This window comes from Perognathus longimembris, chromosome 15 (assembly GCF_023159225.1).
Source record: "Perognathus longimembris pacificus isolate PPM17 chromosome 15, ASM2315922v1, whole genome shotgun sequence".
NCBI lineage: Eukaryota > Metazoa > Chordata > Mammalia > Rodentia > Heteromyidae > Perognathus > Perognathus longimembris.
Window position 1 is genome coordinate 20468479 of NC_063175.1, and position 20704 is coordinate 20489182.

General features: G+C 41.7%; 1 protein-coding gene across 3 annotated transcripts in view; it reads left to right on the top strand.

Moving 5' to 3' along the window:
- The first annotated feature begins 10296 nt into the window (after positions 1-10296).
- Positions 10297-20704, top strand: part of Lama3 (laminin subunit alpha 3) — a 214209-nt gene continuing 203801 nt past the window's right edge. For all 3 annotated transcript variants that reach the window (XM_048363240.1, XM_048363241.1, XM_048363244.1), the window contains exon 1: positions 10297-10602. In XM_048363240.1, coding sequence (XP_048219197.1) covers positions 10297-10602 — 306 coding nt within the window. The remainder of the gene's footprint in view (positions 10603-20704) is intronic.

A 20704-nucleotide genomic window follows, 5' to 3' on the forward strand; every position in this document is an offset into this window, starting at 1 on the left:
AAAATTAATCAGCACTAAATAAGGCAGGAATAAATACATTGGAGTGTTACAGATGGCTAAATGCAAATGGGTACTCCAGGAAGAAGGTATGGCAAGCCTTGTACAGTCATGGAAAATAAAATGGGAAATGGTTTGATAAGCACAGAGTGCAGTGCAGGTGAATAAAGAAGATAGGGTAGAAAAGATGGCTACAACCAACTTATGAATTGTCCTACTAAGGAGTTGAGACTTTATCTTAAGTGGTGGGAAATATTAAATGGTGTTAAGTAGAGACACAGTCAAGTTTATATTCCAAAAGAGCACTGCCCAGCAAAACACTCAGCAATAGATGAAAATGTTCTAGTCTCTTTTTTCTTTTTTTTGTGCCAGTCCTGGGGCTTGAACTCAGGGCCTGAGCACTGCCTCTGGCTTCTTTTTTGCTCAAGGCTAGCACTCTACCAATTGAGCCACTGTGCCACTTCTGGCTTTTTCTGTTTATGTGGTGCTGAGGAATAGAACCCAGGGCTTCATGCATGCTGGGTAAGCACTCTACCACAAGGCCACATTCCCAGCCTCTGTTATCTTTTCTATTGTATGTGATGACTCATAGCCACATGAGGCTATTGAGCACTTAAAAAGTGGTCAGTATGAGTAAGGACCTCAACTTTATACTTACATCCTGATTCCTGGAGGTGACTCTCAGCTGCCATATTGGATAACCTGGCCCCAGTGGGATGGATGAATTGAATGAAGACAAAAATGAAGGAAGTTTGGAGTCTTGGTAACAATTTAGGTGAGAAAATATGGATTCAAATTAAAGACCAAGAGAAAAGAGTGAAAACTGACTTGGGAATGAGATCAGAACTAAAATTAAATAATACTAAATGAGTTTGGTTTCTTATTTGATACAATAAGTCAAGCTCATGAAAAAAAAGATGAATACTTAGGAATACTGCTAAGTATTGGGAAGCAGAGACCAAATCTGGAGGAAATGGTAAAAGCTATACATTATGGCATGGGTTGACATGGAAGGACAGTAGGAAGTTGTGGTAACATTTTTTTTTTTTTTGTCAGTTGTAGGGCTTGAACTCTGTGCCTGGGCACTGTCCCTGACCTCTTCAGTTCAAGGCTAGTAGTGTTCTACTACTTTGAGCCACAGTGCCACTTCTGGCTTTCTGGTGATTAATTGGAGATAAGAGTCTCACAGACCTTCCTGCCCAGGCTGGCTTTAAACCACAATCCTCAGATCTCAGCCCCTTGAGTAGCTAGCATTACAGGTATGAGCCAATGGTGCCCGGCTGATGTGGTAATATCTTGATCTGGAATATCTAACGCTGTTCTTCCATGAATGTGTATTAATGTGTAAAGGAGAAAGACTGGAGGTGGGTAATACTTAAGTTTTAGGGTTTTGATTAGCTTTCTTATTTACCACTAAATACTTTATTATGAGTCTTCCTTCTGTTTCAATATGTGCAAAAATATCACAACAAAAATAAATTAGAGGAAGTGGTGCTGTGGCTCAAATGGTAGGGCACTAGCCTTGAGTTGAAGAGCTCAGGGACAGCACCCAAGCCCACAGTTTAAGCCCCATGACCGACCAAAAAATAATACATAAGTTACTCTACTATCTTAACAGGTAACTTCCAAGTTTTGGTTGTTTAACTCAGTGTAAATCTATTTCTTGTTTACCTAACAATGTAGTGCAGATATGCATAGGATAAGCCTTCACATAGTGATTCAGGAACCCAAGCTTCTTCTATTTTATGAATCTGTTGTTTTCTAAGAACTTGGAAGTCTTTGCCTCTAGGTAAGAGAAGTGACGAAGCATGAAGGATCACACAAGAAGCTTTTAATGAGCTGCTTCTGATCACCATTCATTGGCTCAAAAATCAGTCATTTGGCCCTGCTGAGGTGGCGTAGAGTTGGGAAATGTAGTCTTAGGGCAGGCAGGTCTTTCTCAGGAATAACTCTATGGAACTCTACATAGCACCAGTCCCTGTTCCATTCACATCTCTTGTTATCTCTTTAAGGGCACATATGTGGTATACTCATATATTCCAGTTGTTTTATATGACCAGAGCATACTCCGGCTACTTAACCATCCTCCCTCAAAATCCTCTTTGGAATTGACTTCTGTAGAAAAACACAGGGAGGCGAGAAAGAATTAAACTCTATACATAGAGCAAATTTGAATAGAAATAGCCAAGTTTTATTTACATTGTCCTCTTAAGAAATGTTGACATAACCGCTCTCATTGGCCTGTGAACTGATTAGCATTAAGAGTATTGTTAAAGAGCTTTACATGGCGGGAACTTCAGTGATTGCATGGTCTACAAAGTTATCTGTTAGCCCTATAGTCTCTGGCCCAAGTGAAGCTAATACAATCTGAATATTGACAAATATTTACCAACCCACTACTCTGTGTAGGTTATTTCCATGGTGATTGAAAAGGATATAAGGTAAATACCCTTGGGTTGGCACCGTAGAGTCCACAGCAATATTAAATGGCTGGTCAAATACTTGAGGAGAAGGTTCACCTTGACTCATAGTTTCAGGTTTCCATCCACAGTCACTGCAGAGTCCATCATGGTGGGAGCACAGGGCAAGAGGAGGCCTGTTCACTTCATGGTAGCCTGGAAGCAATGAGAGAGACATGAAAGGGCCAGAGTTCCCAAGGTCTTCTTCAAGGATATACCCAATGTCTGACCTAACTTTGATAAGGCCCTATGTTTTCCAATTTTTACCACTCTCCAATACAGGCTGGAGACTAATCGTTTAACAGATAGAGAAGCCCTTTTGGAATGATCCAATCTCTAGCATAACTCTTTATTGAATCTGCTTGGCAGATTCCTATGAAAACGCATGCCTCTGAAGTGATGTAATCTGGGCCTGGAAGGAAAGAATAGGGTACATGGACACTAGATAGTAGTATATTTTTCTTTTGCTGGTGGTGCTGCCTCTTTGGATATAGAGACTATTTGGTGAGAGCCAATTCCTTAAACTTAGGGTGACCCAAAGTAAAAATCATGCAATAGTATATATTTAGAAGCTGTTTTCTCTTTTTCACTTCAAATCTCTGCCAGATTAATTACTAATTTTGTGCCAAGAGAATAAAATCTCCATCCCTTAAAAATTCCCAATGAGCTCAAGTTGGTTTTATTAGTCACCTCCTTATTTTTCCTCATCCACAAAATGAGAATAATGGCTTTCACTCATGTACACAGCAGGGTACCTCTAAACTGATAGAAAAAATGTCATTGTTAAGAAAAGGTGCTCTTTTCTTGAGAATAGGGAGGAAATGGGCATGGAATACTGGAAGGGATGACATTTATCAAGCTAACCTGACTTCTGGAATGAATTGTAACCTCTCTGTACAACTACTTAATTTTTTATTTTTTTTCTTGTTAAACTACTTAATTTTTTAAAAGGCCCTATTACTCGGGTCTGAGCTTCTTTCATCCCAGAACTACATTTGTAATAGCTAACATCCAGGCTAGAAAGAAAGGAATTCCTCTTAATAACAAATGTATGAAATAACCATCTCTGCATAACCATGCATTTCTCCTGTAGGCCAAACTGGAGAGTGTAAAACAAATTCATGTAATTGGAATGTGAATTCTTCCTAGGGTCTTTGACAGAACTAACTGCCAGGGAGTGCCCTAATGGGAGGTGCCATTGTCAAGGTTCCAACCAAAGCTGGAATCTGCCCCCAGTGAGCAAAACACTGATGCAACCCTTGGAGTTTTCCTCTCTGCTTTGATCAACATGGAGGATCTGAATTCAGATCAACCATCACACTGGCCATGTGCCTAGTGAATATCACTGTTTCATAAGGAGATTGAGGGTTCTGGAGCAGGGAGGGCCACACCTGAAAGGGAGTGGAAGGCAGCATGACAGAATACCAGGCAGGCATATAGCTGGATTGTAGATATTACTTCATGCTAATGAGGACTTGGGTCAATCCCTTACTCTTGACTTCCGTATCGACAAACAAAAGCAAATGATGTATTTGTGTTTCCTGATGCTTACAGATCTAAAGGAAAGTCACCAATAGCAATGCTGTCTTTATATAAGAGTGTGACCACATAAACCACTTCTGCTTTCTTCACTTTGAGATGGGATAATTTCAGCTAAGCATGGTCATGCCCAGGGTAATTTCATGCTTACATTTGCAGTTATGTAGCTCTTTAATGACATGGAAAAGTATTTGCTAAGAAATGCAGTTGATGAAATTCTTTCAAAGCAGGAGGGCATGAAAGAACGATACTTTTTTAAATGATAGAATGCTTTTCATCTTTGAGTTTTCAGTGAAGCTAACCAATAGGATAGTAGAAGTTCTTCCGGTTTTCCTGTTTGGTATGTGTTCTTTTTATTGCTATTTGTGATCCACCCACCGCTATTGGTTTAGAATGATGCCATTGTTTTCTCTGTGAAGTGACCATGAAAGGGGAAAAGTTTTGTAACCTGATCATTAGGTGAAACCCAACCAATAGAAAGTGGTTGTAGTTTAACATTTGAAAGACTAGTGATGAACAAGATGCAGGATTTTTTATCATAGCTCATAGTTCTAGGAGGATGTGGGAAAAGTTGACATGAGGAGAGAGCAGAAAAAATGAGGAGAAAACCTATGCTTGACTTAAAGAGATATCAGTTGTGAACATACTGTTAGGCCAATCACTAAATTCAAGGAACATAACTCTACCTGGAGGTAAAGATAGGGAGGACTGTGGTTTGAGGCCAGCTGGACCATGAAGTTTAAAAGACATCATCTCAACTAATAAGACGCTGGGTATGGTGGCATACCTATCATTGGAGCTACATAGGAAATATGAAGAGAAGGATCCAGGACCAGGTTATCCTGGAGAACACACTCAAGACCATATATCAAAAATAATTAAAAACTATAATGCCAAGAAAGGGCTGGAGCATGGTGCAAGTGGTAGAGAGCCAGCCTAGCGAGCACAAGGCCCTGAGTTCAAACCTCAGTACCAATCACCCAATCAACCAAGCAACCACCAGTTTAAAAAAAAACCTTAACCCACCAGGTTCCCAACCTAGGGACATTCTTTTCAATGTGCAACAATGGTATAGCACCTTGCATTTCAATCTCAAGTTGTGAAGGACATAGTCACTTCTGAAGAATTAGGATGCCAGCCAAATTCCCAACTCACTACAAGTGAATGTGGTTTTGTTTGCACCCAACTAAGCATGTTTGTCTCACCATCCTTTCAGGACCAAGCAAGCCAACTGCAACTCTTGTTCTCAGGACATATCTGTAGTGGGCATAAACCAGATGGCCCTCATTTAAATGATCATTTTCCTTCACTCTCCTCACAGTTCTCCTAGGAACACAAATTAGAAGTCAGAAGTCCTGCATCCAGCTGGCTGCATTGGTGTCCATCTGTATTCTCATATTCCCAGCTACTGGGGAGCTTGAGGAGGGAAGATCATGATCTCAAGGAAAAATAACAAAGAAAAACACAAAAGGAAAGGAAGTCTAGGATCCATTTTATCATCCTTATTATTATTATTTTTTTTTTTGGCCAGTCCTGGGGCTTGGACTCAGGGCCTGAGCACTGTCCCTGGCTTCTTTTTGCTCAAGGCTAGCACTCTGCCACTTGGGCCACAGCGCCACTTCTGGCCATTTTCTGTATATGTGGTGCTGGGGAATTGAACCCAGGGCCTCATGTATACGAGGCAAGCACTCTTGCCACTAAGCCATATCCCCAGCCCTATCATCCTTATTTTTAAATTTTTTCAGTTTAATTTTATTTTGTTGTAAAAGTGATGTGCAGAGGGGTTACAGTTATATAAGTAAGGTAATGAGTACATTTCTTTTTTTTTTTTTTTTTTTTGCTTTGTTTTTGTTGCCAATCCTGGGGTGTGGACTCAGGGCCTGAGCACTGTCCCTGGCCTCTTTTTGCTCAAGGCTAGCACTCTACCTCTTGACTCACAGCACCACTTCCAGCTTTTTTCTATATATGTGGTGCTGAGGAATTGAACCCAGGGCTTCATGTATAGAGGCAAGCATTTTACCCCTAGGCCATATTCTCAGCCCCGGAAGTACATTTCTTATTGACCATTGTTTTTTTGTTTTTTTTTTTTTGGCCGGTCCTGGGGCTTGGACTCAGGGCCTGAGCACTGTCCCTGGCTTCTTTTTGCTCAAGGCTAGCACTCTGTCACTTGAGCCACAGCGCCACTTCTGGCCATTTTCTGTATATGTGGTGCTGGGGAATCGAACCCAGGGCCTCATGTACACGAGGCAAGCTCTCTTGCCACTAGGCCATATCCCCAGCCCTCTTATTGACCATTGTTACCCACTCCTTTGTTTTTCTCCCACTATCCCCTCCCCCTGAATTCCTATTCTTATTTTTTTTAACAAGGGCACATTACTTAATTCCTTTAAGCATTCTATTTCTTTATTAAAACCTAACAACATCTTGCTTTAAAAACACAAGTATTCCCTGCATTTGCCACACTAGTGTCTGCAAACTGCTCATGATTACTTAATTTAAACTTCAAAATAGCCTTTTGTCTTTCACTCTCCATCCCAAATCTAGTTCTCATTATCCCTATCTATATCTCCAGTAGTTAAGCCTGTGGAAGATAGGTGGTACGGGTGTTCATTTGGTATTCAACATCTTGAGAGAGAGAGAACTATACTAACAAATACTAACTTTAGATATGTAGCTTTATCTTATTATCTTTAAAGTTTTAAGCTATTTTTAAATCTTTAAATTATTTTTAAATTCAATGTTGATAAGGTTGGATTATGAATATTACCTATCTTCTGACTAGGGAAGCCAATAAAAACATTTAGGACACCATGATGACATAGTGTCATTATACAATGGGATAAATTGCATGTTATGCTATTAAGTGTTGCCTTGTATAATAAAATACAAAGTTCTGTGAGGACAAAGCCTTGATTGCATTTGCAGATTGTTAGCTCTGCCTCAAAGTTTCTGACATTATCAGAATATCTCAGCAAAATGACCTGGCAGTATAGTTACTGGCATGGGCAGAGAACAAAGTTTGCATTCATGTATTAATAAAATAACTTTGGAATCTTAGCCCTTTATGGTACAACTTTTTTCAAACCATTTCTTGTGTGGAAAGATTTTTAAAATATGTACAATCTTTGTCACTTTTTTTTTTCTTTGTGGCACTGGGGTTTGAACTTGGGGCCTCACTCTTGCTAGGCAGATACTCTTTTTTTTTTTTTTTTTTTTTTTTTGCCAGTCCTGGGCCTTGGACTCAGGGCCTGAGCACTGTCCCTGGCTTCCTTTTTGCTCAAGTCTAGCACTTTACCTCTTGAGCCACAGCACCACTTCTGGCCATTTTTGGTATATGCAGTGCTTGGGAATCGAACCCAGGGCTTCATGTATACGAGACAAGCACTCTTGCCACTAGGTCATATTCCCAGCTAGGCAGGTACTCTTGAGGCAGGATAAATTAGGGAAAATGAGGCCTTGTGAAGGCAGTTCATAAAGTAGGTAGTTAAAAACAGAAGCGCCATCTATGCGCCAAAGAAAAGCAACAGGATGAATTCCTTCCTGAGACATGCATTTCTCACCCCAAGAATTAACATTTGTTCTGCAGGATGTATCCCTTCCTGAGAGAAATGCTCCCCTCAAACGCAAGCAAACTCCTACCCAAAATAACATCAGGACGCCTTTTTTTTTTCTCTCTTTCTTTCTTTTTCCAATTTTTCTTTTCTCAAATTTTTATTATCAAACTGATGTACAGAGAGGTCAGGACACCTTCTTATCTCAAGGATAAGCACCTGTTTTATGGCAGGATATATTCTTACCTGGAAGAAATGTCCCCTAACATCCAGCAACTCAGAAAGTACAACACCAGGAGTGATTAGAGCAAAGATAGACTCCTATCTTTTTAAAGCTTTAAGTCAGTTTCCCTGCCTTAACCATATAAATACTCCTGGCAGCCAAAGAGCTGTCTGTCCTCTCCCCTTTAAGAATACCCACATGCTGTTAAGAGTGTGTCTGCTTTTCTGCTTGCCTTTTTTTAACTCAATAAAGATCTGCCAAGTTTTCTTATCATTGTGACTTGTCCAGAAATTCCTATGCTGTGAAGAAAGTCAAGGACTTTAAGAGTCCTTACTTTTAGAGGAAAACTTCACACTCCTTCACCTACATCACATTTTCATCACTTCAGTCATACTTCCAGCCCCTTTTGCACTAGTTTTTCAGATAGAGTCTTGAACTACTTGCTGGTATTGGTCTGGGTCATGATCTTCCTACTTATGCCTCTTGTATTGCTAGGGTGACATGTGTAGGCCATCCTTTTTGTTGTTATTAAGAAAGGGTCTTGATAACTTTGCTCTGGCTAGCCTCAAACCACAATGTACCTGATCTCTGCCTTCCTAAGTAGCTGGGATTACAGGCTTGAGCCACTTACTTTTTCTTTTATTTAAATTTTTAAAAAACTTTAAGTAGTTTTACAAAGAGATTGTAATTCAATAAAGCAGTTTATGAATACAATGTATCTAGATTAATGTGATCCCTTTCAACATTATCACTCATTTGTCACTTAATTTATCTTTATAAATTTAGGGAAGGTTAAAAAAAAACACCCAGGGTAGGACTATTATAGGCATTCTATTTAAATTTGTTGTTGTTGTTGGCCATGGGGTTTGAACTCAAGACCTGGGCACTGTCCCTGAGCTCTTTTGCTCAAGGGTAGCCCTGTACTACTTTGAACCACAACTCCACTTCTGTTGTTTTTGGTGGTTAGTTGGAAGTAAGAGTCTCACAGACTTTCCTGCCTGGGCTGGTTTTGAACTACAATCCTCAGATCTAAGCCTCCTGTGTAGCTAGGATTACAGACGTGAGCCACTAGCACCCAGTTTTTAAAAACTATTACTGAGACAAAATAAATATTTTATTATTGGAAATCATTTAAAGTATAGAGGAAAATGAAAAAAATGACCCAAAACATACTCCACCCCATCACATCTTGGCTTGTGTGGAAGTGGTGCTATAATTCAAAATGGTAGCGTGGTTGAGCAAAAATACTCAGAAACAGTGTCCAGGCCCTGAGTTCAAGCCCACAACTGAAAAAAACATCTTGACTTGCAAACACATTCAGGTACACTTTTTGCATTGAATCATGTTCAGTTCTGTGAAAGTTTTACTAACAACTTTATTCAGATATAATTTACATACCATAAGTATAAACCACATGATTTAATGTGTTGTTGTTTTTTCCTGCACATTCACAGAGTTGCATAACTATCACCAAGATCTAATTGGGAAACATTTTCATCACCCTCCCTCCCCCCCCCCCAAAAAAAAAAGAAACTCCAAACCTGTTAGCAGTCACTCCTGTACTCATGGTCTTTTGTGTCTGGTTTTATTCACTTAGCATAATACTTTCGAGGCTGATCCTTAGTTTTGCATATGTCAGTCCTGTTTCTGTTGGGATATTTCAAGACCCTTACTGTTATGGCCTGCAGGGTTGATTCCTCCTTTAATTGCTTCAAGGCCTCCATTCTCCTTTTGTTGAGGTGACCTAGCCTTAGCGCTGGGGCACACCCTCTGTCCTAAGGCCAGCATGACAGCTCCAGGAATAACTGAGGGGAGAGAGCATTTACAAGATTTCCACAGAGCTACCTTTCCGCTTGCCTAATAACAACTCGCACTACTGCCTGAGGTTTGAATGCTGGACATACATTCTCCCACTTGTAATTCAGGAAGCACCTTTAATCCCCAGTTTAGCCTGTGGCTGTAGTGCCAGGATCCTAGGTGCCCAAAGTTGGAGAATGGACTGATCAACACTTCTCTGGGAACAATGTATTTGATGAGTGTTCTGCAGGCAGTGATGATTTCCTGCAAGCCTCTTAGGTCAGGAGCTGCCTTTTCTGGCTTTGGGTCTGAGATCGTGAGTATTTCGAAAGGAAGATGGTTTGATTTCTTCCCTGGAGGTTGGAAGCATGCTTAATTAATCCTGGGAAGGGTCCTCCGGTTTGGGCCATTTGGGTGGGGGCTCCCGGAAACCCCTTCTGCCTTCCCAGCCTACATGAAGTTTGCAGCGCGCGTCTTTCGCCAGCTGGATCCAGCTCCTCGTCCCGCGGTGCCCGCCGCAGCAGCAGGCTCTCCAGCCGAGAATCCGCCCCCACGCGCCAGGCTCCGCGTGGGGCGAGGGGCGTGGCCCGGCACCGCCCACTCCCCCGGGCTGCGCTCGCCCAGCTGCGGGCAACAGGAGGCGTGCGCGCGCGCGCGCGGGGAGCGAGGCCGTCCGGGAGGCAGTGGTGGCGCCCGGCCGCTGGGCAATCGCGAGGCTCGGTGTTGCGGGATGGAAGCGGCAGCGCGGGTTCAGGACTGGGCATCGCGGCCAGTTCTGCCATCGTTACGGCCGCTGCCCTTGCTGCTGCTGCTGGCGGTCATGGTGCCCCTTTTGGGGAGCGCGGAGACTCCGAACCCCCGGCACGCAGCCCCACTCAGCCTGCACCCGCCCTACTTTAACTTGGCCCAGGCAGCTAAGATTTGGGCCACAGCCACCTGCGGGGAGCGGGGACCCGGCGGCGGGCAGCCTCGTCCGGAGCTGTACTGCAAGTTAGTGGGGGGCCCCACGGCCCAGGGCAGCGGCCACACCATCCAGGTACGTACGGTCCCCGCGGAGAGCAGGGGTGGGGCGGGACGCAGACTCCCGCAAGCGGGCTCAAGGGATCGGGTCTTTTTCCACACACAAGCTGGTGACTCCAGGCGACTGAGGAAGGGCTGCCCCAGCCCTGGGCGAGCCGGGGACCCAGTTAAGTGGGCGCGGAGTCCCTGGAGCGGGTCTAAGGAAGCACAGCCCTGGCAGCACGCCACCTGAGGCGGGGATGAGCGAAGGCTGTGGGTCAAGTTTCAGCACATCCGGGAGAAAAGTCCAGTGCTGAGTTGAGGTGATGCGACAGCTGTCAATCAGCCAGGTGGCAGGGGACCAGCCCTTGGGTGCCCCAGGCCTAGTGGCCCACCTCCTGCCAGGCGGGGAAGTTGGCAGTGGTTACCTTCTGGGGTGTACTTTAGGAGAGGACTTTTATTTTCTATCAGTAGTGTCATGCTCGATGTCGCAGAAAAGACTCTTGACACCCCGTGGGCCTAAATGGCCCATGGTCACTGGGACGAGGGGCTTTCTGATAGACACAGAGTATCGTGTCCCATGCCACACACACCTGGGGGAGATGACTGTGCTGCTCATGATTAGCGCTTTTTCGGCTTGCTGTGAGCCAGGCCTGGGCACACAAGCCTCGCCACCGGCTGTAAGATGCACACCTGCGGGCGTGCCTAAGGTGGGGCAGCTCCGCTGGAATCCAGTCCTGACAGAAATTCTCTGCCATACACCATCATCTCTCCACTGTCAGGGAAAGTGGCCAGGCTAGGGAGTGAGGGGCATGTGTGCCAAAAGCCTAAGACTGTCACCATGTCAGGCGCTGGTGCCTCACACTTGAAATCCTAGCTACTTAGGCTGAGATCTGAGGATCCGGGTTCAAAGTTAGCCTGGGCAGAAAAGTCTTTGAGAGATTCTTCCAGCCAGTTAGCCAGTAACAAACTGAAAGTGGAGGTGTGGATCACATGGTAGAGTACCAGGCTTGAGTGGAAAAGCCTAGGGAGAGCAAGAGGCCCTGAGCGGAAGACTTCCACTTATCTGCACACAAAAACAAACAGCAAAGCAAAATAAAAAGATTATCACTGGTGTCTAGGCTACTGTGTTACTCTTTTCACCACTTATTCTTATAAATGATGTGTAGTTGAACCTGCAATGCCACAAATGCTTATGTATACATAAATTAGATGCATTTGTGACGACATTAATATACTGTGTACCTTATAAAACATGTACAAAGAAATTAAAAAGATAAACTAACAATAATAAGAATACTTCAAATTTCTCTAACAAAAATTTGTTTTAGGAAAAAAAAGTATTTTTGGCAGTACTGGGGATTGAACTCATGGCCTTGGACTTGTAGATTTTACTACCAGCCCAGCCCTTCAGCCTCCTGCCCTTTCCCTTGGTTGTTATTAACTTTTGGCAGTAGTGGGGTTGGAACTCAGAGTCTTGCTCCAGTGATCCGCCATTTGAGTCACAACTCCAGCTGCCTTTATTATTTTTGAGGTCGGGTGTGTTGGCCTTGGCTGTTCTTCCCCACAGGGATGGCAGGCATGAACCGCTTTGCCCAGCCATTTTCCTTCCCTATAGCTGGGTTAATGGACTTGCTCAGTCCTTGATTGAGATAACAGTCTCTCAAACTTTTATATCTGGACTGTCCTAGAACCTTGATCACCCAAACTCTACTTTCCAAGTGGCTAGGATTGCAGACTAGGTGAGATACACAAGCCAAAACATTTTTGGTTAGAAAATTGAATTTTCTCAAACAGAAGAAAGTAAATAATTTTGCTTTGTCAAATTATTTTGTTATTGTGTGTGACTATAACTACTATGTAAATATGCAAGTGTAATTACGTATATAATTCCTTTAAACAAGTTTAGCTTAATTCAACAATTCAAAGTTAACTGAATTAATTTAAGAAAAAAAAATTGAGGCAGTGTCTCATAGCTCAAGCTGGTGTGGAACTTGAAATGCAGCCAAGTTCTCTAGATTCTACTTCTTGAGTGCTGGTATTACACAGGTACACTAGTGAGCCTGGCTCACTAGTTTTTGTATTTTCTTTTTTGTGTCAGTGCTTATTAGTATAAAATATTTAAATAGTTCAAATGGAAGGTTTTATTGACTACTGAATTTCAGACCTAATTACAGCAGTAGGTGCAGAGTAGAAATGAGCTCTTGTCCAAAACCCAAAACTTGTCCAAAACTTTCAAGGTGGTGAGAGCAGAGCATTAAGCTCAGTGAGGAGCACCACAAGTGTACATAGTGTGACTACACAGGTCTTAGGTTACCATCGCAATGTATATCATGCTACTCATTCTGCTTGTTACTCTAAAGGTTGTTTTTTTCCTTCCTTTCTGTTAATTGGAGATAAGTGTCTCATGGACTTTCCTGGGCTGGCTTTGAACTGTGATCCTCAGATTTCAGCCTCCTCTCCTAAGTAGCTATGATTATAGGTATGAGCCACCATTGCCTGGCTTTCTAAAGCTTTTTTTTTTCCTGTCCTGGAGCTTGAATTCAGGGCCTGGGCACCATCCCTGAGCTTCTTTTTTGTTCAAGGATAGCACTCTACACTTGAGCCACAGCACCACTTCTGGCCTTTTCAGTTTATATGGTACTGAGGAATCGAACCTAGGACTTCATGCATGCTAGGCAAGCAGTCTACCACTAAGCCACATTCCCAGCCCCCTCTAAAGTTTTGTAAAAGCAGAAACTTGGCTAGTGATTGCTCACTTTTCAGATTGTTATCCATCACTTTTTGCTAGGAAAAGTGCTGTAGTTTAATGCTTCAACAATACGTTTTAAAAAGGCACTGTAAATATTCTTTCAGAAAACTAAAATGTTTTAGAAAATTTTGTTTTCATATTTTTAAAAAGTACAAATGGGTAATTTTAGAGTTATACATGTCTAGCTTGTTAGTAAGAGAAGATAAAAACATTTTCAAACGTCTGTTTTTCAAAATTTTTTTTGCCAAGACATATATTTCTCTAGAATAGCATTTATTTTCTACATGCTGATATAGCACTTCTACTTTGATGAAACAGTGAGTTTATTACTATGTAATCAATATCAGGTAGCATATTTCTGGCAGCTGCTTGTTATCCTAACAAAGGCAAAAGTTACATTGTATAACCTACATAACTTCCTTTTAAAAACATTTTGTGTGTGCTGGTACTGTTGCTCTACCATTTGAGTTATGTCTCCAGTCTAGCATTTTTGCTGGCTAATTTGAGATGGAGTCTTGAAGACTTGTCAGACCAGGCTGTTTTTAAATGTGATACTCCAGGTCTCAGCCTCTTGAGTAGCTAGAATTACAAGTGTGAGCCAATAGTGCCTAACTAAAAACATTTTTATTAGTGTATATTAATTATATAAAATAATGTGTTTCCTTTAACATTTTCATACATGAAAATATTGTACTTTGATCATATTCATTCCTTCATTACTCTCTTTTCCCCCTCTTCTTCCTCTATTCCATTAGTTCTTGTTTTATTTTCATATCTTTTCTCTTGACTCGATGTAGGAGTGAAAATGTGTGATATTTATTTTCCTGAGTCTGGCTTGTTTCGTATAGCATGATAATTTCCAGTTCCATCTATTTCCCTTCAAACAATATGATTTAATTCTTCTTTTTGGTTGCATAATACTCCACTCTGTGTATGTGCCACATTTTTTAAATCCACTCATCTGTTGATGAATGCCTAGGATGATTCTATAACTTTGCTATTGTGAATAGTGCTGAAATAATAGAAAAGGGATAATGGAGGTGGAGCTGTGGCTTAAGTGGTAGAGCATCAGCAGAAAAAGCCAAATGAGAGCTCAAGGGTCTAAGTTCAAGCTCCAGTATTGGGAAAAAAACACACACACATATGTATGTATATATATGTATATAATGTATGTATATGTGTTTATATTCCTTTTGTGATTTTTTTAGTGTTATTATAAAGGTGATGTATAGAGGGTTTATAGTTACATAAGTTACATAATTCTTTTTGGACGCTATCACTCCTTCCCTTGCTTTCTTTCAGTTTCTCCCTCCCATCCCTACTCACAAGTTGTATAGTTCATTTTCAACATTTTTGTTGTTTTTAAGAGATATATGTTTGTATTTGTACATATAGATATGTGGTATGTACGTGTGTGTGTGTGTGTGTAAGCACTTCTCAAGCAGCAGCATGTGCAGCTGCTCCAGACCAGCTAAATTTGGACAGCCTTTCTGTTCCATGGCTATGGCAGCCTTTAACCACTGTGCTTCTCCTCCTTTCCCTCTCTGCTACTCCTCTCCTCTGTTACTCAGTAGGGCCACTTTAGACCTGACACTGATATGCTTTCTCACCCTGTGTTCAAATAATCATGGTCATTGGTCTCTCCAAGTCTCCACCTGTCTGATATTAAATATTATTGTGCCCCCTCAGTTACCTACCTTACTGAGACACTGTTTTCTGGCTGTTTGAATTCAGAGGCTCTGAGAAGCTGGGAAGTGCTGCTTTGCTTCTTATCCTGATCTGCCATCTTGGTTCCTCTTCCCATATAACTCTTTTAAGTTTAAAAGTCCTTTTAAGTATTTTACCAAGAGAAAATTGGTGAACCCTTATAGTCAAGGGAACTTCATGGTTATCACTCTCCATTTCAGTACAGGCTGTAACTCTCCTCAGCTGTTTAGGAGAACAGACTCCATGTCCACTTGGCCAGTCACCCACAAGCTACCAGATGTTCTCCTCAGATGATAGCCTGGTGGCTTGCCTTCTCCCTTGGGCACTGAGGATTTTGGGTAATATGGAATCATCAGACTTGGGGACTAGGTAAAGTTTCTAATGTCCATCTTCTTATTATATATCAGTGCAACTGAGTTTTCATTTTTGAGTAAATTAAAGATAAACAGCAACTTTAATATTTCCTTCTCGCTTATTACTGGATTTCCTGGCATACACATTCAGCCTTGGAGGGAAATGTCCTAATTATGGGTAGAGTAGAAATAAGGAAGTCCTCATTGTTCTCTTCTTCCCCAGGTTTTCCCAGGAAGGGCTACGCTTTCTCTCCCTAGCAAGTATTTTTAGGGATCTTTTCATAGGTTAATACTACTGTTCTAGAGCCCCAGGAAAACCACTTTTCCTGTTCCAACGGGGTTTCTAGAACAGACAGGCAGTGACTTTCTGAGTTCACTGAAGAGTTTAGCCACAGAAAGACTATGCTGTTTCCTCCTATTCACCTCTGCAAATAAGGGGTGAACCAAAGCCTTGGTTAGTTGAACTTCCTGGTTTCAGAGTGGAGGGCTAGAGAAGGAACGCTAATTGATGGCATGAGAGAAACAGTGGGGAACAGAAGAGGAAGCTGAGTGACTGGACACTCATTCTAATGCTGTATTGACAACAGTTTGTACAGACTGGTCTTTCAGAAATGTGAGGGATGACGCGTGGAGATATGGCTTAAGTGGTAGAGCACCTGCCTACCAAGAAGAAGGTCATTGGCCCAAGGTACTGTACCCAAAAGGTAGAGCTGGGCACTGGTGCCTCACATTGTAATCCTAGCTATTCTGGAGGCTGAGATCTGAGCAACATGGTTCTAAGCCAGCCCAGCCAGGAAATTCTGAGACATTCTTCAACTAGCCATAAACAAGCTAGATGTAGAGCTGTGGCTTCACTGGTGGAGTGCCAGCCCTGAGTGAAAAATCTAAGGAATAGCACCAGGTCCTGAGTTCAATCCCCAGTACCCACCCACCCCCCCAAAAAAAAGTGATTGGTGGTAGGAGACAGGCAGAGAAGAACAAAGAGATTGTGATGAATGAATTGAGATGATATTTGCATGATTCTTAAGTTTAATTAGCTCTTATATAGCTCAAGATTGATAATACAGAAGAATTAATTAAATATTTTATTTCTTTGACTTTCCAAAAAGAAATCTTTGGGGCCAGGATTTAGAATTTCAAGTGAAAAGGATATTGTAAAAAGTGTAGGAAAAAAACCAAAACAAATAAAGTTCATGATTTAGAATAAAATCTTGTTATGATAACAATTGTCTCTCTCTCTCTCTCTCTTCCTCACTCATGGTAGTACATTTATAACAGCAATGCTTTAATGATTGATCACATGTGTCCACAGGAAGGATATTTTAAAAATTTGAATTTGGGTTATTGTGTAAGAAATATTCACTGTACTTTCATTGGACTTAAGATTCTTTGAAAAAGCTTTTATATATGCACTGCTGCTGAGATGTAAGTTTTTGGTTCTGGTATTCATGGATTTTATCTGTATTGCTCAGCTGTATAATCACAGTTTAGAATAAAATCTGACTCTGTACAAGTGCTCAGAAAATGTTGAATGAGGTGATAGCAGAAAGGAGATAATTTAAAGGCTGTGAAGAAGTTAACATAAAGGTCAAATGCTTAAAAACATATGGATTAATTCTGTTGGAAAGCAATTATGAATAAGATAAGTCATACTTAATGCTTCAGGTTTGAATGTTTGCTCACCTATGGAATCTGAAAATATTATATATGACATCTGACACCGGCAATGATAAAAATGGAAATGAAAAGCATGTTGAAATGTAATCTAGAGTTCAGTTTAGGTTGGCATACCTACTGTAATTATAAAGGATGGAATGTACACTTTATCAAACACATAACCTTGATCTTGTACACTGATAATTCAACACATACTTTTACCTTCCTCTGTTACACAGTGGTTTGCATAGAGGGCTGTGGGTTTACCTTGATGGCACTGATAAGGAAATGTCCACACATTCTTGCTAACTGCAAGTCACAAAGTAGTTTCTTGTATGTTTGTGTAACTTGGATTCATGACCATAAACAGGAAACTCAGTTTCACGAAAGCTCTACTGTGAACGAAAATCATTTGTTAACTTCAACACAGGCTTTTTCCTCTCACTGATGTGAAAATCTTGAGTGAGGGTTGGGAACTCTAAATCCATTGATAGTTTTATAACAATCATTAATTATAAGAGTATTTTTTGTAGACTTTAGACAAATGACTACAACCAGAAACTTAAGTGTGACTAATTCATGTGTATGTGCGTGTGAGTGTGTGTGTGCCAGTGCCAGTGTTGAGGCTTGAACTCCGGGGTTAGGTACTGTCCCTGAGCTTTATTCACTCAAGGATAGCAGCTCTAACACTTGAGCCACTCTACTTCCAGCTCTTTTTGGTGGCTAACTGGAGATAAGAGTCTGACCAACTTTCTTGCCCAGGCTGGCTTTGAACAGGTGTGAGCCACTGGGACATGAATATTTTTTTTAAAAAAGATATTCCTAATATTTTTTCCATGGCATGAGCCAGAAAAGTTCAGCAGCCAGGTTCCAGTAGCTCATGCTGTAATCCTAGCTACTCAGAAGGCTGAGATTTGAAAATTGATATTTGGCTAGTCTGGGCAGGAAAGTCCATGAGACTCTTATCTTCAGTTAAACACTAAGAACCTAGAAGTGGACCTGCAGCTTGGTAGTGTATTATTCTTGAGAAGAAAAAGCTAAAGAAACAGGATTGTCAGTAGAAATTTCAACACATTTCTCAGCAGATTCTTAGGAGCTTGTGGCCTTACAGGGTTGCTGATGAAAAGTTAAAACTTCAATGTTCAGTCTGTGAATACAACCAATCTTACTTTAGTCTCTGAATTACTATTGTTCTGTAGAGTCTGGATCATTTAATGCAAGAGAAAGAAATAGTCATAGCAGAAGGAGAAAACAGGGCTGAGATATAGCTCAGTGGCAGAGTGCTTGCCTAGTAAGTGCAATGTCCTGTGTTCAATCCCCAGTACCAAAAAAGAAAGACACACGCGCACACACACAAAAGAAGAAAACAAAGGCCATTATTCACTCTAGCCTTTTACTTGTGAGATGGTGGTACCTAACCCATTCCAGAAAGAAATTTCTCTGTTGTGAATCTTCAGTGTACATATAAAAACTATATGCTTTTTCATATCTCTGACAAGAACTATTTTGAAGCATGTGCATTATTTTTTCCCTCAGAATTATTGAAACATGATTTAGATTACATAAAATTGAAATACATCCATTGTAATTCAATATGCTTTGTTAAATATATAGATTTGGGGAAACTGTCACAAGTTTTAGAACATTTTCACTAGGCCCCAGAGTTCTCCCACAGCTGTTGCATTTCCTCTCTGTATCTTCTGCTTTTGTCTTGATAAATTTACTTTTCTCTGAAATGTCATGTGAATGCCATCACATAATATGCAGTCCTTTGCATCTGGTGTCTGTTGCTTAGCGTAAGGTTTTCGAGGGCTAATCATATTATTGTATAATTCAATAGTTTGTTTCCTTTCATTGCTGAGTAATATAGAGATATGTCATTTTAAAAATATACTTGCTGTCCGGTGCTGGAGGCTCATGCCTGTAATCCTAGCTACTCAGGAGGTTGAGATCTGAGGATCACAGTTTGAAGCCAGCCCAGGCAGAAAAGTCCCTGTGAGATTCTTATCTCCAATTAACCACTCAAAAACTGGAAGTGGCACTGTGGCTCAAGTGGTAGAGTGCTAGCCTTGAGCACAAAGAGGCTCAGGGACAGTGCCCAGGCCCTGGGATCAAGCCCCACAACTGACCAGAAAAAAGAAGTACACTCACTGGTTGATGGAGTTCCATTTCTAGGGTGTGTGTGTGTGTGTGTGTGTGTGTGTGTGTGTGTGTGTAAGTGCTGGGGCTTAAACTCAGGGCCTGGATACTCTCCTTTTTTTTCACAAGGCTGATTGATGCCTTACCACTTGAGCCATGCCTCTATTTTCAGCCATCATAGTAGTTTAGGAATAGAACTACCATTGGCTTGCTCATTTTAACAGATAAATTAGGAGTCTGCAGCCCAGAGAACTTAAGCAATATGTCTAATATCACACCAGCTACTGTGTGGCAAAGGCAGGATTCAATCCCAGGAGCTCTGGCTACAAAGTTCTTGCTCTTTCTTCCCACTGTGCAAGGCTGAGCTAACTAGTGTCTCCACAGAGCTCCACTGCACACCTTGCTAATTCCCCTTGTCAGCTTGGAGCCATTTATTTCATTCCTGCCTCCTTATTAGATCATGAGCTCCCTGAGGGTGGGGTTGCTTCTTCCTGCTCATGTCTGCAACTCTTGTGGCAGCTTGCCTTAGGCAGCCCATACATGCTTTAGGAAGACATGTGCAGTGAATAGTTCTTCTGTTAGTTGCAGCACTATTCACAATGCCCATGACATTGAAGCAGAATAAATGGACATGAATGGACACTGACATAGAAGTTCCCAGCCAGTGCAGCTCCCTGATGGAAGTGTTTGATAGATATACCTGAATTCCATCCAGCTGGTTTTTGTTTGTTTGTTGCCAGTCCTGGGGCTTGGACTCAGGGCCTTAGCACTGTCCCTGGCTTCTTTTTGCTCAAGGCTAGCCACTTGAGCCACAGTACCACTTTTGGCTTCTTCTATATATGTGGAATCGAAGCCCTGGGGAATCGAACCCAGGGCTTCACGTATGGGAGGCAATCACTCTACCGCGAGGCTATATTCCCAGCCCTCAGCTGTGTTTTTGAAGACAGATGTGGTCCTGGTAAATTGCATTTCAAAGCAGAGGTGCCTGATAGTGGTTGAAAGTCCACTGCCAGAAACTGGGCCTTCTCTGACAGCTTTCATAGGGAGAACAACCCGACCGGCACCTTGGCTTTGTAATAAAAGCCTTCGGAGCTGTGAGGCACTACTGGATTACTATTGTTCTGTGCCACCCAGTTCGTGTTACTTTCTATGGCAGCCCCCAGAAAAGAACACAGTATTGTTAGCTTCAAATCAGTCACCCACGCTATTGGTGGGGGAAGAATGGTGAGAAGGAGGGAAAGAGCCTAGTCACCAGTACCCTGATTCTCTGCTCATGGCAAGATGTTATTTTACATATACTTATATAACCCTTGCTGATACAAGTGTGGCTGTCTTAAAGCACTTTACATAAATAGTTTCTTAAGCAGCACAGCAATTTATGAATTTGAGGAATTATTATTGTCCATATTTCCCATACATGTAGTCTATGTGGAGTATGTAGTCTATAGTGGAGGATGGGGGTGGGATGTCACTGCCTGGATGGCACTTTGTTGTTTGAGATTTTATAATCTGGTAACTCTTCATATAGTCCC